This window comes from Erinaceus europaeus, chromosome 10 (genome assembly GCF_950295315.1).
Source record: "Erinaceus europaeus chromosome 10, mEriEur2.1, whole genome shotgun sequence".
NCBI lineage: Eukaryota > Metazoa > Chordata > Mammalia > Eulipotyphla > Erinaceidae > Erinaceus > Erinaceus europaeus.
In genome coordinates this window covers 39,261,739-39,289,267 of record NC_080171.1, presented here as the reverse complement: position 1 = coordinate 39,289,267, position 27,529 = coordinate 39,261,739, and the positions used below count along the sequence as shown (strand labels likewise).

The window sequence follows — 27,529 nt, the reverse complement described above, 5'->3', positions numbered from 1 at the left end:
CTATGTGGCGTCTCCTTATTTCTACCAGTAATTTAGTTGTTTACATAAAACCACACTCTCCTTCTCTGCATGCTAAGCAATGTCTGTTGGAAAAATACAGGCTTTTCAATGGGGAACTTTGAATTCTAGAGCATTCATCCTGGTTATTTAATTCTAGTCAAGTTATATAGAATCTTTCTGAATCTCAAGTCCCCTGCTCCCACCAGGATGCACAGAATAAAGGTAATAATACCACAACAGGGTTATTGTTAGGATTAAATGAGATAATGTGTACAAATCATCTTGCCCTTTCCCTCTCCAGTTCCAACTGCCTGTTTAGTAAGAGAAATATGAATACTGAGTAGGTGGAATAATCACAAGGATGTGCATAAAACTCTGGATGAAAGCTGATAGGGCTTTTTTTTTTTTTTGGTGAAAATGTATACAATTCATTGTTTTAAAGTTATGTAGTGGCTGCTTTTATGGGTGGTTTCCCTTGTAATAAATTTAAGAAAAGCTCTTAGCCCTTCACCATACCCCAGTTGCTAATTACATGTATTTCAGGAAAAAAATATTAGTTTAATTTTTTTGCTTACTTGTTTGCTTTTGGTTTCCTTGTTCTGGACTCAAGAAACTCTGTCTCCTCCTCCATTTCTGCTTCAGGAATCATGTTTTCCTTAGAAGGCTGTGGGGAAAGCATTTCCCATCCATTGTCATGGGTGACAGTCTGCAGCATAACTCCATCTGGGCCAGCCTGGCCTCGGCTCTGACTCTTCTGTGATTGTGCTAAAGGTTCTAGAGGCTTTATTCTTCCCACAGCCTGAAACTGGGGACTCTTGTCCAAGCATAGATCAGAGACTGGCTCCACAACCTGTCCAGATACCCCAGGTTCTGAGTTGTTAGCTTCTGAGGCTGGATCACTAAGCTCACTATGTTCTAACACCATCCAGCTTGGGTCTTGCCCTGGGCTTTCAAGCGATGATCTCACACCATTTTTGGAGGACATTCTCTCTGCAGAATACTCTTTCCCTCCATCTAAAGCTACAGGCTGATGTATGTCTGGACAGACTGCTAACTCTGTCCCTGGCAGCACCATTTCCTCAGAAGTTCTATGAACCTCTTCAAATTCAGACATGCTGCCTCTTGCTTCGCCAGTCTCTGGCTTTGGGGACAAATTTTCTTCATGGTTTACAAGTATGTAATCCATGTGTAGTTCATGGTTATCTTCATTCTTCTCTAAGCATCCTTTCCCCACATATTCTGGTTTTATCTCCTTAGGCTCTTTGGTAGGAGTTATTTTTTCTTTTTCCAACTCTAATATACCCTTACTCACACCTAGAAGTGAAAGATCAAGGTGAGAAAGAGAGAACAAGACTTAATTAACACATTATGTGTTTGTGATCTTTGCAAATGATCCACCTAAAAAGAGATATGTTAAGAAATATTTCTATTTTATAGAGTTGTTTGTCTCGTGCAATATCAGGGATAGGCACTATATGGCAGCAAAAACTTGTGCTATGTATAATACAGGCATGCATTACAGATTTAGTTAATTCTTCTCTACCCAAATGGTAGGAAGAAGGAATTTTACAAATGCCTTCTTTAATGAAAGCAGCAAAGTCTTGGGGGTGGGAGGGAGGAGGGTTTCCTTACCAGTTGACAGTCCTATATCTCCACCTACTGGTAAACCTGAATCATCCACTTCTACCTCCCAGTGGATATTTGATGGAGAGAACTCAGTATTGTAGCCTGTTTCAACAGGCAAAGAAACTGACTCAGGATCTTCATGAATATGTAGAACAACCAACTGGTGTCCAGGCTGGCTATTGATGGTGTCGGCAGGAATTGTCTTGCCTTTTTGATCAGGAAGGTCAGAAAGCAACATCTCTTCTGTTTCACTCTCCAAGGACTCATCCTCTGGAACCTCAGCTGCTGTTGTCATTTCAGTACCAGGCTTAGGGTCTGTGAGGTAGGACAAATCAAAAGGTGGTGTGTATGGTGCCAGTGATGGCTTCAGAGTATCCTCTTCCAAGGGAGGGTCACCACCATAAAAAAAGTGATCAGGTTCTTTCATTAAATCTTCATCAATATTTTGGCCCATGGCATCATATTCAAAATCACCCCATGAGGCTTCAGATGAACAGATATCATGCTTCCCTCCTTCTCCATCAACTGATGTTTCAGGGTTGCCTTCTGATAATGTCAATCTACTCATGTCATCTATTGTTCCCGTGGATGTGTTGAGACCTGAGGCTTCACTGAAACTATGATCAAGGGCAGCTTCATTTACATCCAGACAAGTGCCCAAGGTCAGCACAGGAGCTGTGGCAGTATTCTCCACAGGAAAAGGGTTCTCATCAGCCAGCAAATCTCCCGTCTCTCTCTGACCTTCAAGAAGAAAATCATCTGGCATCCAAGAACTACTAACTTTTATAGTTGGCTCTTGATGAATTACAACAATGCTGGTGCCCACCTTTTCAGTCATTGGTATTGTCAAGTCAACAGGCTCCAACACTGGTGCTATTCCTGGGTCAGCTTTTTTTCCTGACACTTCTAAATCTGTGTTGTATTCACTATTTAAGTCAGAAAGTTCAGGGGAATTTTTGTGAGAGACAGGCTGAGATGAGTCATTTGTGTTTGCTTGATCACTAACTGGAGGCAGTGAAAATGTGCTTTCAAAATATAATTCTGAGTTGTACGGGGCAAATTCTTGCCTCAGCTCCTGACTGGAGTCTTCATCCATCTGGGTCTCAGTGAGATACAGCTTACTGGATTCCTGTTCAGGTTCTATGTCAGCACTGATGTTATGCTCACTCTCTTGCTTTGCCTCATACTCATGGCAAATATCAGGACTGGTAGAAGTCTGAGAATTGTTTTCATGGTCACAGTTAGTCAGAATATCAGGATTCTCACCATCTGATTTCAAACTAAAGGGTTGCTTAGCATCCACCCACAAATCAGGGTAAGCTGAGGCCAGATGCCCATCTTCTTGGGTGTTGTCGTGTAGAATATCTGGAACAAATTTTCCTGAGGGCTCCTCACTAGGAGTAGAGTCAGTCCATTCAGAACCTGAAGACTTTCTGGATTGGATCAAAGAATTGACAGCAGGAAAATCTTCTGAGTCAACCCTTGAGCCCACTATTTCACTAGGGTATGGTTCTTCTTCCCACCAATTTGTTCCTTGACACTCCATAGTTGGGCCTGGCTGATTCCAGACAGATAGCACTGTACTCGGACACTGCTCTTGAACAGGTGTTTCAGAATTCAGTTTATCACCAACAGAAAACATTAAGGTTTGCTCCTCTGAATCTTTTTCTTTAACTTGGTCCAGTACTACAAGCTGGCTAAGTTGATTAGTCTCTGGATCTGTTTGCCTTGGTTGAATATTCCAAAATTGCTTGTGTGAGTTATCCTCACTATCATCCAGGAAGGGTGACTGGTGTGTATCACTGAAAGTGTTAGTACAATGTCTTGCTGTGGATCCAGTATCACCCTTAATGGGCAGTCCCCAGGGACCCATATTTTGGTATTCTGAAGAACTGATCTCTAACACATCACCTGAATTAGATAACTCCCCTTCATATGCATTGGCAATTGGTTGCCCATCCTGTGGAGTGTTATTCCACCACTCAGTACTCTCAGTTGAGAATCCAAGCACTTCCAGTTTAGAATAGTTTTCATCATTTGGTTTAGTTTGAGGAGATGTTTGCCATACATTATCTCCCATCTTTCCTGTTTCGGGAGAAGGCCTTATCTCCAGATTCTCTGTTGTGATCTGCATTTTGGTCTCCTCTAGTGATGAGAAATTCCAGTGGTCAGGGCTGCTTTGTTGATAGTCACAGAATGGGTCTGGCTTATTCCCTTGCTTTGCTGATCCTGAACCACCTACATAATCAAACAATTCCTCAGAGTTAGGATCAACTACTGCTAAGAACTCACCAGGTTCATTCAATGCATCCCAAGCTCTGATTTCATGCGGAGCAACATGAGAAGTGGCCAAACTGGTATTTTTCTCCACTGATTCTTCATCACCCACACTGTCATCATCAGAACCTGAGCTTATTGGGATGAATGTGACATTCTCTGCCTGCACAGTTTCAGGATAATCATATTCACTTTTCTCCTCATGACTAATCATTATATTTCTTTCCTGATATTCAGTATATTTGCCTGTTTCAGGGCTGGATAAAGAGGAAAAGGAATCACCATCTACTGGATCATTCCAATGCTCTAAAAATGTAGGAACTTTCTTATGTGAGCTCCTTTCCAAACTGTCTGTTTTGTCTTTCTCCTGGTCTTTCATTTCAGTAATTATTTCTCTGTGTCCAGCAGCAATACTTAGTTCAGATTCTTGGTGATTCTGAAAATCACAGTTATCTTGATTCTGCTTCCGATGCTCAGCATTGAGTTCTTGGCCCCAGGAATTCAAGGAAGCTGAAAAATCACTTGGGTCTGGAGTTGATGCACTGGAATGTGTATATTCACTAGAAATACTATCTCTATCAAAATTTCCAGGTGAATTGGTTGCTAGAGGGTTGTTCTCAGTATTGTTAACTTCATCATTCTTAGTTATCTCAGAACTTATGCAACTGACTTGCATATCACTGTCTTCAGGGTCCTCCCAAACATCAAGGTTTGGGGGACATTCATGAGGTAACTCTTGGTCTACTCTCTCTGGCTGCAGAATATTACATTCTTTAGTTTTCTCAAGGTTCACATCTGGTAAAGACAAATTTTCTGTTAAATTCTGCCTATCTGAGGTTTCAGTTGTTTCACTGGAAATTCTATAATTTGTATGGTGCTCTTCACAGGTTTCTTGTGTCTGCAGGTGATCTGTGGTTATCTCTGTTTGTTCATCACAGTCAGGGCCAAAAAAAACCTTTTCAGTCTCTAAATCCTCTGAGAGATTTTCTGACTGAGGACTGGAAGTGACTGGAAGAGAGCTGACTTTGCTTGAGTCATTGCAGATTTCCTGGTGTTTGTATACATCTGGAGAAGAGTGTTTTTGGTCACCTTGCCCTTTTCCAGAAATCCCAGAAGCACCATCTATCACCTCTTCTTCACTGAAGCATTCTTTCTCAGAGGGTTCATGAGCTTCCTCTTCAACTTCACTTTGTCCATAACTAGGATCTTTCCATTGATCTGAGTATGCAAAATGTCCTGAACTTTCAAGAGAAGCTGCATCACTTGGCAAGTTTCCTTGGAATGTGTCTGACTTATCTGGATCAGGGATAGATGCTCCTGATTCATTGAGTCCCGAGTTTTCAAGCACATCTTGAAGGTAACTGTCTTTATCTTTTTCTGATGAGCTGGGAGTTTCAGGAGGTGATCTATTTTGTTCTGAATCTGCAGTATATAATGGGTCTGGTAATATTAATGGTGAGATGTTATCTTTCATGACTGAGTCCCAAATACTATTTGCTATGAGCTGTACGCTTTTCTCACTCAACATGTAATCTTCATTGGGAGCAGCATCTTTGCCATGTTCCAAAGAGTCAGGGAGGCCCCAGCCCACCTGACTTGATTCTGAATACTCCACACCCCATGGTTCTAACTGTCTCACTGAAAATCGGGTTTCAGGTTCTGTAGCTTCAGCCATGTATCCTTGTGGTTGACCTTCCCCAGGGATGGCCACACCTCCACTGCAGTCATCCCAGTCCAAATCATTATCCATATCTGAGATGGTTGCTGTTGACTGAGTATCCTCTACAATCACCCCATTCCACAAGTCAACACTGTTGGGGGTTGCCTGCTGGGAGTTGGTACTACTGTGCAGAAGTGTGAGCTGTTGGTTTGTTTCATTTTGCAGCTGCATCATGCTGTGGTCAATGTAACTGGACTGGTTGCTTTCCCCTGGGTCATTCCCCACAGAGACACCCATATCATCCATGGGCCCTGGCTTGAGTAAATCTTCATCTGGATTGTGAGCAGCATTAGTTTCAGATCTATTCTCTGCCTGCAGTGAAGTCCACATCTCTAGGTTGCCAGGGTCTGAACTAATTCGATTTCTAGGTGGCTGCTGTGGTGATTGAGGGGGCATTTTGGTCTCTGTGATAGAAATAGTATCATTTGCCTCAAAACCTCCCTCTTTCCCAAACGGCTTATTTTCAGTCTCTTTTTCATCTCCAGCAAATGTTGGTGATGTGTAAGAGTCAGAGGTAGAGTAGTTGGTGTCTAAGGGAGAAGGCACCGAGTCTTCCCCAATATTGGATGCACTGTAATCAGAACATTTATACGATAAGAAGGAATCTTCCCAAGGAGCTAGAGCATCTGACCCTCCCTTCTTCATACTATCCTCAAAAAGGTTCCAGGAGTCTACCTTTTCACATACTTTCCCCCTCATTTTCAGGTTTGCTAAACTCTCATGATCATCCTTTGCTGGCTTCCATGTATGGTCCAGATCAGATCTGGGATTTCCAGGTACTAAGATATTATCCCTGGAGTCATGGTGCTTTTTGCCCCATACTGCTTCTGGGGTTGCTGCTTCACTATTTATGTCATTGGGCAAATTGCCCTCTAGGTTATCTGAAGTAAAAGAAAACCCGCTTTTTGTCATGGCCCACTCATTTGGGTCCCTCACAGAAGGTATTTCACTGTTTGTTGGGTGCAGATTCCAAGTATTTTTCAAAGCTTTGTCATCTTCCTCTTTACCAAATGCACTCCAGGTTGGAAATGCTGATACTGCAGCTGGTTTACCATCACCTGTGGCATTTCCCCAGGGCTCAGGCATTGCAGTGGGAGAGCGATCAGAATGCCACAGAGCTGCAAAGTCTTCTATTAGGTGGTTTGTTCCCTGAGGAGAAGCACTTGGCAAATGTGAGGTCTCAGAGGGCAGGTTCTGAAACTGTACATTTTCCTCATTTTGGTTTTGAATGTCATTGTCTCCCAGCCCATGCTGGCCAAATTCAGATTCCCAGGGACCTGACTTTGGGAGTTCAAGAGATTTTGGTTGAAATAGAGACTCTGATGCTCTCCTATCAATAGGACTTGGCTTATGGTCTTTCCATGACTCGGGGCTTTGGAAGACAGATTCTTGTTCACTGGAACTCCATGCATCTGCAATGTTCTTAGAGTCTATTTCTAAACCTCCCCACCAACTGCTGCACCGTGCCCGAGTCTGAGGTGACCTTGTATGACCTGTGTTGACTACTTTGGGAGTCATGTCTTCTGAATAGATTAGAGTTGGTTCTTCAGTGGAAGGTGAACTTTCTACAAAGCTATTCATGGGTGTTGGTGGAACTCTTTTTACACTATTTTTCAGTATTTCTGGTGAAGAACATTCATCTCCCACAAACCCTGTCATGCTCAAATTTCTTTCAGAGTTATTCCTGGGACTTTCCTGTTGCTGGACAAACTCTTCGTCAAATTCTGCAAAATGATCTTTGTCATCCCCTGACAAAAGTGAACTGGAAGAATAATTTGATATATTTATTCCTATTCCATCAAGCCCCTTGGGCCCCGTGGGGAGTTGTCCCTCTGATGAATCACTGTTGGGGAAGAAGTCATCTGCTGGGGAGTAGTCTACAGAATGAGAAGATGGTTGGGAGTGCCCAGAAGCCATGGGAGCTGGGTCAAAGTTGAAGAGGTCAAAGTGCTCACTGTGTTCTCCAGATGGAGCATGCTCCTCTGCTATTATCCCTTCAGGGATAGGACTATAGGAGTCAAACCCTGGGAGGAGATTATGGTGAGGTACAGCACCTTCTCCCACTGGACTGTCATCACTGAGGAAAACTGAGCTCTCTTTGGATGAACGGCTGCTTCGGATGGTGGCCAGTCCACTGTCTGGACTCACAAGGTCTACGCTGACGTCTGCCTGGGCCTGATTGGAATCACTGAGATCTGGAGGATTTTCTATGAAGTTCACAGAGCTGTGTTGTGGTTCGATGTCAGAACCATATAGCTCCATAATCCCTGAAGATCCCTGAGAGAGTGGGGCACTGCCTGCCACAGCTTCTGTTGAGGATGTCCGGCTATTGGAAACCATCTCTGGACACCTCCTATTGATGACTTCCTTGACCAGAAGAACTACTTGGTCACAAGTCGCGGCAGTGTTCTCCTGATGGTACACCAGGATATCATCACAGCCACACTCAAAGGGCTCCAGCTCTAGGCAAGGGTTCTGGGACTCCTCCAGTTCACAGCAAATCTGTTGGGAAGATACAGGGGTGTGTGAGAGCATACAGGTGCTCTTTGTCCTCTTATTTTATAAATATACAATAAGCCTATGCTTATTGTATAAGAACTCAGGGGCTAGGAGTTAGTTCACCTAGTAGAAAATGTACCTTTTTGGGGTTCAGAAAGTGAGAGTTTTGGCTTCCTCACAGGTATTTTTTCAGGGTGGAGACTCTATTTTTATTTTGCCACTGAGAAAATAGCCACATGACCACTTAGACTAAAAGAGATTCCTCTAAAGCACTTTCTATTTTGTGCTGCTCAGGATTTTTAGGGGCTATCTATCATGTGTGAGAGCCAGAGTGGGCTGAATGGCTTGAGAGGAAAAAGGCAGAAAGAAGTGGGTGGAATCAACTCGAATTCTTCAAATCCTTTCATCAAGTCATCTACTTTTGCCTATTTTAAATGGAGCAATTTTGAAATTGATTTGCTGCTAAAAGTAATTTGAAAATCACCATATTTGAGGCTAAGGGGGACCTAGGTCATCTTGTCACAGGGAAGTTAATGACTAAAGATAAAATTCAGCTTTACAGACAAGGCAAAACAAAGATTTGAAAAAAAAAGTGGCTCATGATGTAATACACAGATAAATATGGTCAGAAGAGAAAACACAGGACCAACTGCAACAGGAGAAAGAATTTCTTTAATATTTGGGATTGAGAAAGCACAGAGAAGCCTGAAAGCACCTACAGTCACATGTGAAGAGAGCTAAGATGAATCTCTTAGCAAACAGAAAGTGAGGGTGCCTCTAGCCACCTGCAGGTAAACATTATATTATATTCATCCACTAGTGAGCAAAGATTAGTGCTGAAACCATGTCATCCACACCTACATAAAATAAATCATAACTATTTTCATGTAGGTTTCTGATTACACACCTGATTTGGTGCCCTATATTGATTAATTTTGTCTATTATTTCCAAAGCCTTATGTTAAAAAAAAAAATCAAAACTGACTCATTACCCCAGAGGATTTGAATTTTAGTATCTGAGGATAAACTGTTACTAAAGCAGCCAGTCATCTATTATTCAATATTGGGCACCAAACATGTACTGAAACTTTCTTTTTTGGGGGGTCGGGCAGTAGCGCAGCAGATTAAGTGCAGACAGCGCAAAGTGCAAGGACCAGCATAAGGATCCCTGTTCAAGCCCTGGCTTCCCACCTGCAGGGAAGTCGCTTTACAAGCGGTGAAGCAGGTCTGCAGGTGTCTCTCTTTCTCTCTCCCTCTCTGTATTCCCCTCCTCTCTCCATTTCTCTCTGTTCTATCCAACAACGATGACATCATCAACAACAACAATAATAACTACAACAACAGTAAAACAACAAGGGCAACAAAAGGGAAAATAAAAATAATAACAAAAAATTTTTAAAAGAAACTATTTATTTATTTATTTATTTATTTATTTATTGTCTCCAGGGTTATCACTGGTACTCAGGTGCCTGCACTACAAATCCACTGCTCCTGGAGGCTATTTCTTTTTTTTTTTCTTTTTAATTTTTTAAATTATCTTTATTTACTTGATAGAGACAGCCAGAAATCTAGAGGGAAGGGTGGGATAGAGAGAAAGAGAGACAGAGAGATACCTATAGCACTGCTTCACCACTTGTGAAGCTTTCCTCCTGCAGGTGGGGACCAGGGACTCGAACCTGGCTCCTTTCACACTGTAACATGTGCGCTCAACCAGGTGCGCCACCACCCGGCCCCTGGAGGCTATTTCTTTTCCCCTTTTGTTGCCCTTGTTTATCATTGTTGTTGTTGTTATTGCTATCACTGCTGGATAGGACAGAGAGAAATCAAGAGAGGAGGGGAAGACAGAGAGGGGGAAAGAAAGATAGACACCTGAAGACCTGCTTCACTGTCTGTGAAGTGACTCCCCTGCAGGTGGGGAGCTGGGGGTTCAAACTGGGGTCCTTACACCAGTCCTTGTGCTTTGCACTATATGCACTTAACCCACTTATCTTCCATACTTTCACACCTCAGTGTGCCCGTATGCCCTTATAACAGCCTTTCTAGTTACTATGAGAAAGCATTATTAAGGGATGGGCCTTGCTCTAATATGTATGAAAAAAAATAACACTGTTTTCCTTTCTTTGAATATTAAGTCTAGAAGATAAACGGTCATGCGGCTTTTATTTATTTATTTTTTTAATGCTCAATGTGCAAAATGCCTCCCAGAAATTCTCCCTCTCTTCTTAAAACTCAAATGCTAGGATTTATTTCTTGGGTCAATTTTTATTAAGGCAATCTGTTCTTATCCTCACCAAGCCAACAAGTTAGGATGCAGTGAACTGTGCATGGGGAGAAATGGGGAGGAGGGTGTTCAAAAGGTCCTTACCTGACTGCACAGCTCTAAGTTCTCTGAATATACAGCAATTTGCTGCCTTGGCTGCTCTTCCTCTGACAAGTCTTGGGCCAACAGGATGAGGACATCAAAACCAAACTTGTTCATGAATGCTTTCAAATCTCTGGTGATACTGTTGTGAAACATACAGTTCTGAAACAACAAACAATTTGAAAACAATGTCAAACTATCCAGCTTTGGTGAGTTGTGTCACAAACTTGTCCACTCTTAGAATATGTTATGACAGGTATTTATATCTTGGACATAAAGAAAATAAACATTCTACTTTGAGAAAGTTAGAAAAAGCTGTCTTGCTATTGTTTGAAACATACAGTGGGTCAGGAGGTGCTGCACCTAGTAAAGCAGTCATGTTACCATGTGCAAAGACCTGCATTCAAGTTCTAAGTCTCTGTGTTCAAGTCCTGAATCCCCACCTGTAGGAGGTGGGAACATTTCACAAGTGGTAATGCAGTGATGAAGATATCTCTTCTTCTCTTCCTCTCTCCCCCCACCCCAGTTCTCTCTGTCTCTATTAGAAAGAAAGAAAGAAAGAAAGAAAGAAAGAAAGAAAGAAAGAAAGAAAGAAAGAAAGAAAGGAAGGAAGCAAAAGAAGGGGGGACAAATTGATCATTAGTATTAGGGGAATCTCTCTGTAGACACTGGATCCCAGAGATAATCCTAGTGACAAAAACAAAACAAGAAAATAACATACAACAGAACAACATGGTGGTTAGGGGTGTTGATAGATTGAGTTGAATCCAAGATGCAGGACCCTTAGACAGAAACATAATATATATGTTTAAACCTATAATGTTAAAGTGTCAACTCTGCTTTGCTTTCATAAATCAAGAAATGGAGTTTCTACCATTATCACTAAGAATAGTTTAGATAATAACACATAGGATAAAGAATGCGAAAGCTGGGGAGTCGGGCGGTAGCACAGCAGATTAAGTGCACATGGTGCAAAGTGCAAGGACTGGAGTAGTTGAGGATCCTGTTGGATCCTGGCTCCCCAACTTCAGGGGAGTCGCTTCACAATCGGTGAAGCAGGTCTGCAGGTGTCTCTCTTTCTCTCCCCCTCTCAGTCTTCCCCTTCTCTCTTCATTTCTCTCTGTCCTATCCAACAACAACAACAACAATAATAACTACAACAATAAAACAACAAGAGCAACAAAAGGGAATAAATAAATAAATAATTTTTTAAAAAGAATGTGAAAGCTATCAAGGGAGGGGATTGGATACGGAGTTCTGGTGGTAGGAACTGTGTGGATTTGTGCCTCTCTTATCCTATGGTCTTGTCAATATTTCAATTTTATAAATAAAAATTGTTTAAAAAGGAGGAAGAATACACACACACACACACACACACACACACACACAGAGTTATAAATTACACAGTTACAGTTAACCCGTATCTGTGACCTTGAGAGAATCACTGTAGTATCCAATGGAGAGAATGGGGATATAGAACTCTGGTGGTGGGAATGGTATGGCATTGTACTCCTGTTATTTTTATTTAGTTAGTTAGTTAGTTCTGTTAATCACTAATAAAAATTGAAAGAACACATCCTAACATTTTCCTATAAAATATTTATTCAAATATCATAATTATTTGAATTTTTACAAAATACACTTTTTCTCATATTGTCCATTGGATGTAAGAATGTCTGCTGACTATTATTACAACCTATCCCTAGAAAAATGAGAATATGTTATTGCTCCTTTCTAATGAGCACTAATCATTTTAATGATTGTTTTTATTTTTTAATTTATTTTTCTCACCATGTGGAGACTCCATGCCTGCACAATTTCTCCACTCACAGCTCTCTCCATTTTATTTTAGATAGAGTGTGAGAGACAGAGAGGGATAATGAAATAGAGAGTGATAGATAGCTAGAAAGAGATGGAGAAACAACACAGTATATCCCTACCACTTATGAAGCTTCCCCATTCAGGTGTTCCCATGTGGTAACGAGAGGCTTAATCCTGGATTCTCATGCACGTTAAAGTGTGTGCTCTATGGGGTGAGCGACCTCCTGCCCCGCCCCCATGACTGCTTTTAACTCAAAGCAGAAAACCCAAAGATTCACCAAGCTGAGTTCACTTAAATTTTTCCGAAAGACCTGTGAAAGTTCTGTGATATCAGATCTGTTTTCTTTGTGTGGTTACTAAGGAGAAATGAATAATTAAAGAAAAATAGTCACTACCACATAGCACCTGGACCTGTGACTTACATCATCTTTGCAAATAGATTGGCCTTTTTGAGCTTTATTTCCTACCATGAGAATCACAACACTGGCATGACTGCCTCTCTAAAGAAATATAGTATAGACCAGATGGTATTCACTAGCATAATACCCTGCATATGCTAGTTACCTAAGAAATGTTTGTTGGGCTATTTATACACTTTTCCCATCTTTGGGAGCTACTCTCTTTCCTGATCCAGTTTTCTAGTCCTATTCCCAACTCTGATACCATCTTCCCAGACAATGTTTTCAGTTCACCTGCATTTTAGCTATTAGGCTCAGGCAAAAATTAGAATAAACCTAAAACAGACTTCCTAGCTTCTTCCAACATGAAGACCCCCAATCTCATCTGCTATATTCTTTTTTTTTAATATTTATTTATTTATTTTATTTATTTATTCCCTTTTGTTGCCCTTGTTGTTTTATTGTTGTAGTTATTATTGTTGTTGTCGTCGTTGCTGGATAGGACAGAGAGAAATGGAGAGAGGAGGGGAAGACAGAGAGGAGGAGAGAAAGATAGACACCTGCAGACCTGCTTCACCGCCTGTGAAGCGACTCCCCTGCAGGTGGGGAGCCGGGGTTCGAACCGGGATCCTTATGCCGGTCCTTGTGCTTTGCGCCACCTGCGCTTAACCCGCTGTGCTACAGTCCGACTCCCCATCTGCTATATTCTTATCTTTAGGTTCTGGATTATTAAATTGTTCTGCTTTATATCTTAATGCTTTTCAGCCTCCAAGTTGCAGATGCTACCATGACACCAACCTGATTTCCCTGGACAGATGACTTTACCAATGTGTCCTGGAATACCACCTCCCCAGAGTCCTACCCAACTAGGGAAAGATAGACAGGCTGGGGGTACGGATACACCTGTCAACACCCATGTTCAGTGGAGAAGCAATTACAGAAGCTAGTCCTTCCATTTTCTGCTACCTATAAAGATCTTTTGGTCCATATTCCCTGAGGGATAAAGAATAGGAAAGCTTCCAATGGAGGGCAGGGGATATGGAATTCTGGTGGTGGGAATTATATGTAATTATATTCCTTTTATACCACAATCTTGTCAGGCATTATTAAATCACTAATAAAAATTAAATATATCAGAAGGAACCCAGAAAAATCAGTGCCAACCAAGGTTCTCCTTATATGAAGCTAAATGAACTGGGATGTCAAGCTTGATTCATAACAGGTAATCAAATAGTACACTCAGGCATCCTTACACGACACTGAAGAGACTTTGAGGAGTGGTGGGAATTGCACCCCTCTTATCCCACAGTCTTGTCGATCATTACTAAATCACTAATTAAAAAATAAAATGCTATAAATAAAATTTTAAAAATTAAAAAAAGAAAAAAGAAAAAAAGAAATGTTGGTTGGATGACTGGAAGACATAAACACAAAGTCCCCTTGTGCTACATCACCCGCTATCATAGCATATATGCCCTAGTGCATATACACTGTCATTGTATATCTGCTGACAGTTTATTGCACCACTCAATAACAATCACCATGTTGTTCACTCAAGAGATGAAAATAACTCTGTTAATTGTTTTCTTTTTTTTAAATATTTATTTTATTTATTTATTCCCTTTTGTTGCCCTTGTTGTTTTTTTTTTATTGTTGTAGTTATTATTGTTGTTGTCGTTGTTGGATAGGACAGAGAGAAATGGAGAGAGGAGGGGAAGACAGAGGGGGGAGAGAAAGATAGACACCTGCAGACCTGCTTCACCGCCTGTGAAGCGACTCCCCTGCAGGTGGGGAGCCGGGGTTCGAACCGGGATCCTTATGCCGGTCCTTGTGCTTTGCACCACCTGCGCTTAACCCGCTGTGCTACAGCCCGACTCCCTGTTAATTGTTTTCTGATAAAAGTCATCCGAATTACGCTTGCTGCTGGTAAAAGATGAAAGCAGCAGCACAATTGTATACCATAGCATGTGAAACAACCACATTCTTCCTCCTCAGATAACTGTTGAGATAAGTTGAACAATACATATGAATGCAGGTTTTTTTTTTCTATCCCCTGATTAATGTGTGCATGTGATACTCTTTGGAACTAATGAACTTGATACTTATGATTTAGATGATTTATCAGTCACTCAGAACATCCACGACACTGTGTAATTACTCGGTAACTCTGTTGAGCTGAATCTCAAGGTCACTGAAGCACATGAGACACTTAGCAGAGGGATGGGCCCAGCTCCCACACTTCAGGAAACTGTTGTCTATTCCCATAGCAGCCACTCTTACCAGGCACCCTACAGTCTACTTTTCATGTTTCTGATTACAAAGAATTGCACATGGGAATTCACAAAGATCTGAGGATATATTGCTAATGATTACCAGAGATCCATTACATTGGCATGGGAATGAAATCTGTAATGCTTCTACAAAAGAGCTTCAGGAAGCCTGTGCTTCAAAATACACTGTCAACTTTCATACTCATTATTTCCTGACAAAGAATTGTAGTAACCATCTTTAAATATATATCAAAAGTTTATGTTATGCACAATAGAAGCAGATATTTATAAAGTAGTATTTTTCTTCATTTAAAAAGTGTTTAATTAATAATAGAGGGAGACTGAGAGAAGGGTCAAGAGAGAAAGAGAATTAGAACTGGTACATGTGATATTGTGGATTGGACTTGGGACTTCATGCTTTTAAGTCCAAACACTCTAGAATTTTTTTCTTTTTAATCAGTTTTTATGCTACAGGTAATCTACATTCAATAGATAAAATTATTTAAAATTATTGTCAGCATTATCAATCAAGAACCTTAATGATAAGCATTATGTCATTATGAAACATAAAAGAATGGACTGGACAGTGGCACACCTGGTAGAACACACACACTTATCATTCTGTGTAAGGACCTGTGTTTAAGTCTCTGGTTCCTGCATGCCCTGTTGCCCTTCCACTCTTCCACCCCCACACACAGAGGGGTAGTTTTACAAGTAGTGGGGCACTGCTGCATTTCTCTCTCAAAAGAAAAAATAAAAAGCATAACCATGAGTGGTGGAGTTGTGCAGGCACAAAGCCCCAATTGTAGCTCTAGAGGCAAAAAACAAAACAAACCAAAAAAACATAGAGAGAGACACAAAAGAAGAAAAGGGAAATAAGAAAAGACAACGACTGTTTTTATCTCCAATGACTAAAGGCATTGGTCAGGAAGCCCACCATTTTCCTTTCAAAATCTCTTTTCCATTATGTACACAAAACCACAACCTACTTTTAGAAGCTTATGAAAAAAGAGACATTTCTAAAAGAGTCTCACATGTAGTGGTAATGATTATGATATTCCAAGACACTCACTCAGACTCACTCAGACAAGAGAAGGGAGGTTTCACTGGCACAAGATACGGATTCAGTAGGATCAGCATTATTCAAAGCTGTACTTGTGGAACACTTGTAATTGAAAAAAAATTCTGGCTGTGCTTCAATCAGTTTGATGTCTTCTGTGTTAAAATGATAGTCCCAGGATTTTTTTCTGGACTCATATCCAATAACATCTACAACACCAGACATCTTAAAATGCAGCATTTTAGGCCAAGCACCAGGCTATGGAAGCAGACAGAACCTACATTTTCACAAAACCCAAGTGATCTAAAATTGAAATCTGAAAAGTATTGTTCTAGGTAGGGATATTTTTATAGATTTACTTTTGTGTGTGTGTGTGTGAGAGAGAGAGAGAGAGAGAGAGAGAGAGAGAGAGAGAGAGAGAGATGGAGAGAGAAAAAGAAGGGGAGGGGGGAGGAAGAGGCAAAGCAGCTAGATCACTGCTCAGCTTTGACATATTTGGTGCCAGGGATGCACGTGGGGGGGGGGGGCATCTCATGCTTGCAAATACTGTGCTCCACTGCTGAACTTTCTTTCAACCTCAAAGAAGGCATTTGCAAATTGATATATTTACTAGGACCCAATCTTTTGGGCTCTCTCAATGCTATTAATTTTACTAACTTAAGTGCTCAATTTCTTGCTCCTCACACTTGCTTTAACATAAAAAGTGTGTGTGTGTGTGTGTGTGTGTGTGTGTGTGTGTGTGTGTGTGTGTGTGTGTGTGTGTGTGTGTGTGTGTGATTTAGCCAGTTCTCATGTGGCAGGTCGAAGATTGTGTATAAAATTCTGTATTTTTTCCGGTAACTGAAATAATTCCTCTAATCAAGATCTCTAGAATAACACTGCTAGTTTTCAACTGGGTGGTCTTGAATTCCACAAGATCATATGAAGTATCAATAAAACAAAGATTTCTGTGTATCACAGACATATTAAAGAAACAAAATACTTTTTATAAAATTACAATTTATAACAATTCTTAAACAGATCGACAGCAACTCTATCCTGTCTAACCTAATAAAACTTTAAAGTAGATTCAAGCTTCCTGGCTTTAGTAAGAAATCTCATGTTTAAAACAAAGTCAGACAAGGGAATGAGTGAGGATCTATAGAAATCTGGGAGGCAAAGTCTGTTTGTTCTGCTTTTATGCCGATGCTGTTTGCATAGGAGATAATTTATTATTGTCTTCTAGCTATGCAGGGAGTCATGTGCTGCTCCAGCTCTTATGTTGCTGACAAGCTAGGCTGGCCCTGAATAAACATCACTTCATCATCAACGAAACCCAACTGTAGATACAGGTTGGCATTTTATCCTCTCCATCTGCCTGCTACCTGATAAATTACTGTTTTAGTTACATGTATACAAATACTATTTGTTAATCTGCTCAAATGTCTTCAAAATGTTTCTTCTACCTTAAGTTAATTATATACATGTACATTGTATAGATGTCCTCTCTCTCTCTCTCTCTTTCACCTCAGTTTGGCAAAGATTTAGAAAACAAAAAGTTCAGGGGACTGGATGGTGGCACACTGGATTAAGTGCTCATAGTACAAAGCACAAGGACCCCAGTTTGAGCCCCCCAGCTCTCCACCTGCAGGGGGGTCGCTTCACAGGTGGTAAAGTAAGTCTGAAAGTGTCTATATTTCTCTCTTCCTCTCTATCTTCCCCATCTCTTTCAATTTATCACTGTTCTATCCAATAAAATGGGGGGGGATGGCCACTAGGAGCAGTCACTTAGTAGTGCAGGCAACAAACCCCAGTGATAACCCTGGAGGCAAAAAAATAAAATAAAATAAAATAAAATAAAATAAATGAAGAAATGAAAAAAAAAATCCTTTCAACAACCTTCCTGGAAGATCCCAGTCTAAGGTTATTACAGGAATTTAGGAAGTTTCTTTTTATCAACACAAAACCCAGGATACTCCCAGTAGTTAGTAAGAAGGAAACGACTGCTCCTTTTCAAAACATTCTGTTATAAGTGATTCAACAGACATCATCACTAAACATTTTTAGAGGTCACAGTCATTTTGCTTGAGTAACCTTTAGTATGAGAATTAGTAGGAAGGCTTGGAAAGGCTTGGCTAACCTCTGAGGTATAGATAGATGTCAAGGGTTGGAAGGAAGGAAGGAAGGAAGGGGGGGCGGAAGGTAGGAAAGAAGGAAGGAAAGGGAAGAAGAAAAAATAAAAGGAAGAAGAGGAAAGAAAGGAAAAGAAAAGAAAAGACAAAGAAAAACTGAGAGGCTGAGAAGATATAGTTTTAGCACACTAGACTTACATAACCAAGACCCCCAGATGTCAAAAGTTCCAGGTTCAACCCCTGGCACCACTATATACCAGAGCTGAACAGGGCTTTGGTCTCTGTCTCTAACTCTGTCTCTGTCTGGAAAATAAATCTTTTTTTAAAAAAAGATCATGATGACAAAGGCAGGAAATAGGAATGATGTAACTTTGGGGACAGGGCAGTGGCACACTGAGATGAGTGCACACATTCCCATGCCTAAGGACCCAGGTTCAGGCCACTGGTCTCCACCTGCAGGGGGATGGCTCATAAATGGTGAAATAGTGCCAAAGGCATCTCTCTCTCTCTGTCTCTGTTTCTGTCTCTCTCTCTTTCTCCTGCTCTATTTTCCCTTCCCTCTCAATTTCTCTTTCCTATCAAATATAAGGGGAGATAAAGGCTACCAGGAGTGGTGGATTCATTGTGTAGGCACTGAGCCCCAGCAATTCACTGGTGGCAATAAAAAAGAAGAAAGAAATGACACATTACTATAACAATAATGATAGCAATAGTGTTCAAGAAATTTGTTACATTTGTGATTGAAAGTGCACAAATGAATGCAGAGGAAAACCAGTTGAATTTCAAAAGTTTCTTGATACACTTCTTACTTTTTACTGTTGCTTTTTTTTTTAAACTGGGATGAGAAAAGTTTAACATCCTCAAAAGGAAGAGTTCTTGTAAATCAATCAGAAAAATAGAAACAGCAATAGAAAATTAGCAAAAGAACATAAAATATCATTCACAATAAAAATCCAAATTGCTGATAAAATATATAGTCATTGTTAATCAAATAAATCTTTTAATAATAAAATATTTGGTGACCAGGCAGTGGCATACCCCATTGAGCACATACATTACTATTGACCCAGGTTCAAGTCCAAGGTTCTCACCTGTAGGGAGGAGTGATGACCCTTTTCTATTTTGCCTTTCTTCTAAATCTCTCTGTCCTATTAATTAAAAGAAGTAAAGTAAACATTTTTTCATTGCCATCAGGATTATTGCTGAGGAGGTTTTTTTTCCCCCTTGTTTTCATTTGATAGGACAGAGGAAAATGGGGGGGGGGGCAGAGAAACAGAGAGAAACAGAGACAACTGCAACACTGCTTCACTGTTCCTAAAGCTTCCCCTTGATGGCCTGGGACTTGAACCTGGGTCCTTGTGCATGGTAACGTGTGCATTCAACCAGGTGTGCCACCCACCACCTGAACCAAAAATATTATTTTCTTTTCCTATCACTTGTAATATTTCTGGATGAGTATTTTTTGGAAAATCTTTAGTAATATATATATTTTTTCAGAGAGAGGAAGAGAGAACACAGCACTATTATCAGATAAATGCAAATAAAGATAATAATGGTATACCACTTGACACATGCAAGAATGTCTTACATTAGAGGGGACACAGACAACATATGCTGCTGAGGATAAGAGAAAAAAGGAACCTTTCTATATAGTAGTATATAGGTCAATCCATAGTAGTCAATCCATAGTATATAGAGTCAATCCACTATGGATTGACTCTCATTATTTCTATCATTTGACCTTTAAATGTTTTATAAACTTCAGTGAGTTTTAATCCTAATGCTAAGATTTGCCATTTAGGTCAAGCATGCTGAACTACATACAAAAGCCAGCATTTCTGGAGGTAATATAGTGGTAGAGTTCTGGACTCAAACAAGCATGAAGTCCTGAGTTCGACCCCCCCAGTGCATATGCCAGATGCTCTTCTGGCTTCTCTGTGTTTCTCTGTCTCTCTTTGTGTGTGTCTCATGAAATAAAATAATTTTAAAAATCTAGATCTAAATTATTGGAATATATTGAGTAAGTCCGTTATTAAATGAACTAAATTATTTTCTAAAAATCAACAAGCAATCCCCAGATTTAGTGAGCTTGAAATTGCTTCCTTTTTGTAGGATAAGTAAAATCAAGTAAGAAGGTAGGTTGGTTTTGGATAAAAATCACTGTGAAAATTAAAACAAGATCTTGTATTGCTTCACTTTTGAGGATAATGAGCTCTAGAAAAACAATTTGACAATCTGTAACTACTTTGTAAGCACAGTGGCCAGCATAGATTGCTGAGTTTCTGAAATTTAAGAGTATCGTTTGACATTTATACTCTGCATGGATTTATTTCTAGACTTAATATTATTTTTTTATCAAGATATAGGAAAAATGCTGAGGTATGTACACAAATGTTCTAACTGAAAGCTTTATGATTTATGCTACCAAAATTTCATTATGATGTTTAAAATATTCAGCAATAACAAAGTCTGATAATTTTGACAGGAAAATGATTTATGAGAACACAAAATGCATAAATTAAGATTTTATTTATTCTGTTTTTCATATATTCTTTAATTGGTAAGCAAAGATATCTCCCACGTTCTCACCAGATGTCATTTTAAAAAAAACTATTGTTCTTATTTTTATTTTTATAAGCTAGCCAAGAATTTTAATAGTAAAAACTGTACTGGGCTTATTAGAATTATTATCACATATATTTTGCAACTAAAGTAAGGTAAAACCCATTATTGTTATTTATAACTAAAAAGAGATGTCTTTTGCAAAGGTATTTTATGAAAATTAATACTACAATATGTAAGTGAACAACTACCATGTGTGTATATAAACACACATATCAATATCAATTATCACTAAAATAAACTATAAATTGCTTAACATATACTTAGTAAAGTATTACTTTTTACTTAACACTGTGTTACATTCTTTGAATCATCTCATTTAAACTTTAAGCTACCCCAATGAAGCAGGCAACATCATCTCTATTTTACATTGAGAAAATGAAAGCTTTGTAAAGGTAAGGAAATTAATTCATATATCTCAGACTTGTGAGAAATGGGATTCAGTCTAGGATAGTCTGAATTCAAAGCCCACATTTTAATTTGTTATCCTTGAATGAGAAGATTACTACCACAAATGCCATTAATTCATTCAGTCTTCAGTTTAATAAATAAAATACTTTTGCTATTATGTGTATTTCTGCTTACCACAGATTCTTGCTTGTCACCATCCATATACAAGCAATATAATCTTTGATTTTAGTAAATTCTAATATACGTTATTTATGTTTTTATATATTTTTAAATTTTTTATTTATAAAAAGGAAACACTGAAAAAACCATAGGATAATGGGGGTACACACAATTCCCATCACTAGAACTACACATCCCATCCCCTGCTCTGATAGCTTTTCTATTCTTTATCCCTCTGGGAGTATGGACCCAGGGTCATTATGGGGTGCAGAAGGTGGATTGGGGAGAGAGAGATAGACACCTGCAGAGTAGGTCTGCAGGTGTCTATCTCTCTCTCCCCAATCTCTCTCATTTTCTTTCTGTACTATCTAATAAAAAAATTAGAAAAAGGAAAAAAAAACAGCTGCAGGGAGTGGTGGATTTTAATGCTGGCACCAAACCCCAGAAATAACCCTGGTGGCAATAAAAATAAATACATAGGGGGCAGGGCAGTAGCACAGCGGGTTAAGTGCACGTGGTGCAAAGCACAAGGACCGGTGGAAGGATGCTGGTTCGAGTCCCTGGCTCCCCACCTGCAGGGGAGTCACTTCACAGGTGGTGAAGTAGGTCTGCAGGTGTCTATCTTTCTCTCCCCCCCTCTGTCTTCCCGTCTGCAGGTGTCTATCTTTCTCTCCCCCCCTCTGTCTTCCCCTCCTCTCTCGATTTCTCTGTCTATCCAACAACAGCAACAACAATAATAGTAACAACATCGATAAACTACAAGGGTAACAAAAGGGAAAAAATGGCCTTCAGGAGCAGTGGATTCATAGTGCAGGCACCGGGCCCCAGCAATAACCCTGGAGGCAAAATAAATAAATACAAGAACATTACTATGGCATATGCAATGCTAGGAATCAAACTCAGTATCTCATGAATCCAAGTCCAGTTCTCCACCAACTCTGTAACTTTCCTGATGATCATTTTTTCTTTTACCTTGATAGGTCAGGGATTTTATTAGGAAGGACCTACAGTATCACCATCATTCCAAACAAAATCTTCTTTTAAGGGTACAACTATGGAAGACAAAATAACTATCAATCTGCAGATGCTCTAATTTAGGTTAAGCATGTCTGAGTGTCAAAGGAGACACTAAGAGTCTTTAAGCAACTGCCATATAAGGTCACCACTGAATGACTCAAAACAGAGGGAAAAGAGCACCTATTCATTGAAATGTGAAAATCAGTTTTATTTTTATTTTGTTTTATTTATTTATTTTTCTTGTTCATCTCAGGGCTGGGTTTTGTTCCACCAAGAACTAGAATGAATAGAGGTGTGGGTAAGGAGGACATGGTACTGGAATACTACTCAACTATAATGATAATGCCGCTTGCAACAACATGGATGGGCCAGAGGAGACTGTACTTCGTGAAATAATGCAGATGGAGAAAGAAAAACACGGGGGCCGGGTAGTGGTGCATCTGGCTAATCACACATATCATGGGGAAGGATCCGGGTTCCAGCCCCCAATCCCCATCTGCAGGGTGAATGCTGCAGAAAATCAGTTTTAATGTCCAGACAAAAAATCATTTGTCCCTATGCACATATCATTTGTCATTAATGGAAAGACTAGGAGGGAAAGGGAAAGAAGAAAGGAGGTAGATGGAGCAGAAATTTTTCTAACTTATTCTGAAAGCATAGGTTTAAACTAAAAACATTTTATTTTTTAATATTTTGTTTATTTGTAGAATTGAGAGGGAAGGGGTCAAGAGGTGGCACACTGGGTTAAGCGCATATGGTACAAAGCACAAGGACCCATGTAAGGATCCTGGTTCGAGCCCCCAACTCCCCACCTATAGAGGGGTCGCTTCACAAGCAGTGAAGCAGGCCTGCAGGTATCTTTCTCTCTACCTCTCTATCTTCCCTTCCTCTGTCAATTTCTTTCTGTCCTAACCAATAAAATGAAAAGAAAAAAAAGTCTTCTAGGAGCAGTGAATTCATAGTGCAGATGCCAAACCCCAACAATAACCCTGAAGGCAATAAATAAATAAACAAATTAATTAATTAATTAATTGAGAGGGAGGGGGAGATAGAGAAGAAGAAGAAAAGAGAAATAGCTGCAACATTTTTCCACCTGTGAAGCTTCCTATCTGCAGGTGGGAACTGGGTGCTTGAACCTAGGTTCTTGGACTCTAACATGTAAACTATACTGTGTGTGCTTCTTTCCAGCCCCTAAAGATATTTTTCAATAAAGTAGGTTGAATTAAAATCAAGTGACTTGAGCTCTATCCCCATCCTTATTGCTTCTATAAAAAAGCTTAGAAATGCCCTGGAGAAAGATGCTGATATGTTGATATACTGTATTTCTTAGAAGAGTGTGGTCCTAGGAAAACTCTCACAATTGGTTAATAGTCGATTAATCACATTACTGGGATGTGGCAAGAACCACAAACAATTAAAGACAAATAGGTCACGGTCACATTAACTAGCTCAATCTAAATGTGCACTTATTTTATGGAAAGATCTATTATTGACAAGATTTCTTGATTCATTATGGATTTAAAGACTCAGTGATAATATGGCTAGAATGATCCAGTAGGATCAGGGAAATGCTCTATCAAAATAATAAGTTGTATCCATAGTCATATATATACTTATATATATGTTAAAATTATTCCTATTGGTTTGTTTTGAGTCGTGAGCCTGAACATATATAGTTCCTTAAATTTTTCCTTTGCAAAAACAAATTATCTAGTTTGAACAGTATTTCAAGAAAGCAGGAGACACTCTTTCTTCTCTGGGTGCTTCTCTGTGATTGATGGAAGCCACCAGACTAATCTCTGGAGCACTTGCTGTACATGTGCATTACACACACTTCTGATTTTTCTAAGCTGTGTCAATATTAACCTGACCAAATGAAGATCAAACTGTCTCTTTTGTTCCTCATGCTCTTCACATGGGGAGCACAATATGGCTCTTGTCAGAGGTGCTTCATCATTTGGGCTCAAGGAAACTGTCAGTACAATTTGGGATCCGTTCTTCTTGGGCAGATATCCTAATGAAGCCTTTCTGCTGACAATTCATTTGCTAAAAATACCCAACATTAACCAAGTTTATGTGGGGATATGGTTGTGTCCCCTTTGCTATCAACTCAATTAAGTAAATAATTTCATTTTTTATGACTAAAATTTTATATAACAAGGCATACACTCCTCACCTCCCACAAATGCGTTCGTGGTAGCTTCCATTTGCTCACTGATCAACTTTATGACATTCTTAAATTGGAATATAATAGGGTAAACACCAATCTTCAAGCACACACGCAGAGCCAACAGTCTGTGTGTGCCATTTGTTGCAATCTAAGCTAATTACCAGAAATCCCCTCCTTCAAACAGATACAAGATGGGGTTTGTGGTTTTGATTTCATTTTGGAGACCTCCATGTGGAGGGAGCTTGAGGAACTCATTTTCAGGTAAGGACATTCTGTTGTCATGACCTATCTAGCCACAAGTCATAGAAACCACTCAAGCTATTAAAAGGAGATGGGAGTGGCTTTTAAAGAAGTCAGGGGAAACTGGGAGAGCATCAGGAAAAAGAGCAGGGGTTAGAAGGATATATGGGTTGCCCAGCTTCTCCATCCTTTTCTGCCTTCATTCTCCTTTTTGAGAGTCAACTAGTGTCTCACATGTGGTGGGAAACATGAATGACTACAAGTGCACCGCAGAGCTTTAGGTTTTAGCCTCAATCTTCTCCTTCTTGGTCTTGAGTTTGAAAATCCTGAAGATGGAATTCTGGTTATTTCCACTTGAGTTGGGTGCCTACTCTATACCAATCAATTGTGGTTGGAATGACTACAAAATACAGAAATGCCACTTGATATAATCAGGATGATGGATAAGAGTTATTTCCACAAAGAAGAGTTCTGAGAATATAAAGCCATAGTGTGCACCCTAGATATCAAAAATAAAGATCTAGCATGCACACATACAAGCATACACATACACTCTAACAACATTTCCACACAGGTCAATTTCCCAGATTCTCATTTTATTTCCAAGACCAGTCAAGCCACCAGTCATTGGTAGAGACATACAGCTTCAGGAAAGAACTCCAGAAAAGTAATTTAGTTGACATTTATTTCCACTGAAGCCTGTACTTCAGTTGAGTAAAGCATCATAAAGAGGACTGACTGTAGCTGAGGAGACTGCATAGTAGTTACACAAAAAGACTTTCATATCTGAGACTCTGAGATACCTGGTACAATTCCTAGCTGAGCAGTGCTCTGGTCTCTTTGTATCTATCACTCTCATTCTTTCATAAATAAGTAAATAAATAAATAGTTTAAAATAAATAAAGAGGATTGACAAGACAACACTATAAAAGTGCTAAAAAGACACCATAAAGTTCCTAATGAAATATTGTCTGCTTAGACTCAGATACCCTCCTCACCTACTTCCTATTACACTTCCCTCACTCACTCCAAAGCTAACCTTATCAAGGAAAGGACTGCAAAAGCTGAATAAGGGGAAGAGACTGGCATACTTTAACAATGACTCTTTATTCACTATCAGGCCACCCCATCAGCTGGAACCCTATTCGGGGAGTCCTGAGATTCCCAAACAGACATGATGGGCCTAGACCTTGAATAAATCCCTCTCTCCATTGTTACCTTTCATTTCTATCAGTAACAACAATACACCCTTTTGTGAGTCCCCATAGGACCTTGCCCTCAACTTGGATCAACGATGTTAATGTTCCATCCTCTGAAGGGAGACTGAACAGCATACTCTATGTTCTACCTGAGGAAGATGGGTCTTGAAACTGGAGCAGCTTGGAATGACCTACTCATGACCACAGAATATGAGCTCAGATCTACAGGGATGCAGAGGCCACTTCGGCTCCTAAGCTGAATATGAGTCCCTGATCAGATCAAATCAATGGGGTTTACAGTCAACAATATTTATACACCTTTCCCAAATTTGGGAGCTACTCTCTTCCCTGATCCAGCTTTCTGGTCCTTTTACCAGCCATGACATCACCTCCCCAGACAATAACTGGGGTCCACCTGCCTATCAGATTTCAGGCTCAGAAAAAACAAACAACAACAACAAAAACTAGTATAGTCATGGTCCCTTTGGAATATAACTAAAATAGGTCTACTAACTATCTACAAAATAGAGACCCCCCAACTCTTTATCTGAACTATTCCAGCCTTTAGACTCATAATTAGTCAACAACTTGTTTGGCTTTATTTGTTAACTCTTTTTTCAGTTACCAGGTTCCAGATGCAAACATGATGTCAACTGAACTTCCCTGGACAGACAACCCCACCAATGTGTCCTGGAGACTCGCTTCCCTAGAGCCCTGCCCCACTAGGGAAAGAGACAGTCTGGGAGTATGGATCCACCTGTCAACACCCATGTTCAGTGGGGAAGCAATTACAGAAGCCAGAGCTTCCACTTTCTGCATCCCATAATGACCCTCAGTCCACACTCCCAGAGGGATAAAGAATAGGAAAGCTATGGGGGTGGGGATGGGATGTGGAGCTCTGGTGGTGAGAACTGTGTGGAGTTGTACCCCTCTCATCCTATGGTTTCTGTCAGTGCTTCCTTTTTATAAATAAAAAATTTTTTTAAGTGCTAAACTGCTAAACTTATAAAATGAAAATTAAGTTTGATCAGTCAACAATACATAATGTCATCTAATCAATCCAGGAAAAAGAAGCAAACCTTCTGAATCTTTAACCTTTCAGGTCAATGTGAGAGATTCTTTTTTGGCCCCTGATATGTACAGGTATTCAAATCTCCACAGTCCTATCAACCCAGGGCACTATTCATTTAGGGCATCTGAGCTAACTGTGGTAGAACAGAAAAGGATGCACAAAGAACAACTAGTTCATGATGCTCGAGCTTTAATTCCCAGAAGAAAAGGCTAGAAAGATAGATAGAAAAAATAAAATAAGATACCCTTACCTGATTGCTTTAGGACTTACCAGGTCACAAAAAATAGTCTAATTACTATGTTGCAGAGTTTCTTAGATATTAGTTGTTACTTTTCCACATATATACAATGCATATAGGTTTCTAAAACAGGACCCAATCTTGGGCTTGTTCTGAGAGCTGTTCCTGTGTTTCAGTCATTTTTGGACTTAAGTCCTCAGTTTGATTCTCTAAGAAACTCACCTAAAGTCAAGTATGTTCTATTTTTCAGGTAACAC

At 39.8% G+C, this 27,529-nt stretch overlaps 1 protein-coding gene across 1 annotated transcript in view; it reads right to left on the bottom strand.

Moving 5' to 3' along the window:
• The window catches only part of PRUNE2 (prune homolog 2 with BCH domain), a 328,462-nt gene that overhangs the window by 88,710 nt on the left and 212,223 nt on the right, over positions 1 to 27,529 (bottom strand). Inside the window, exons 7-9 of the mRNA XM_060199543.1 lie at positions 10,488 to 10,646; positions 1,633 to 8,125; positions 576 to 1,314 (exon numbers count right to left, since the gene is read on the bottom strand). Coding sequence (XP_060055526.1) covers positions 576 to 1,314; positions 1,633 to 8,125; positions 10,488 to 10,646 — 7,391 coding nt within the window. The remainder of the gene's footprint in view (positions 1 to 575; positions 1,315 to 1,632; positions 8,126 to 10,487; positions 10,647 to 27,529) is intronic.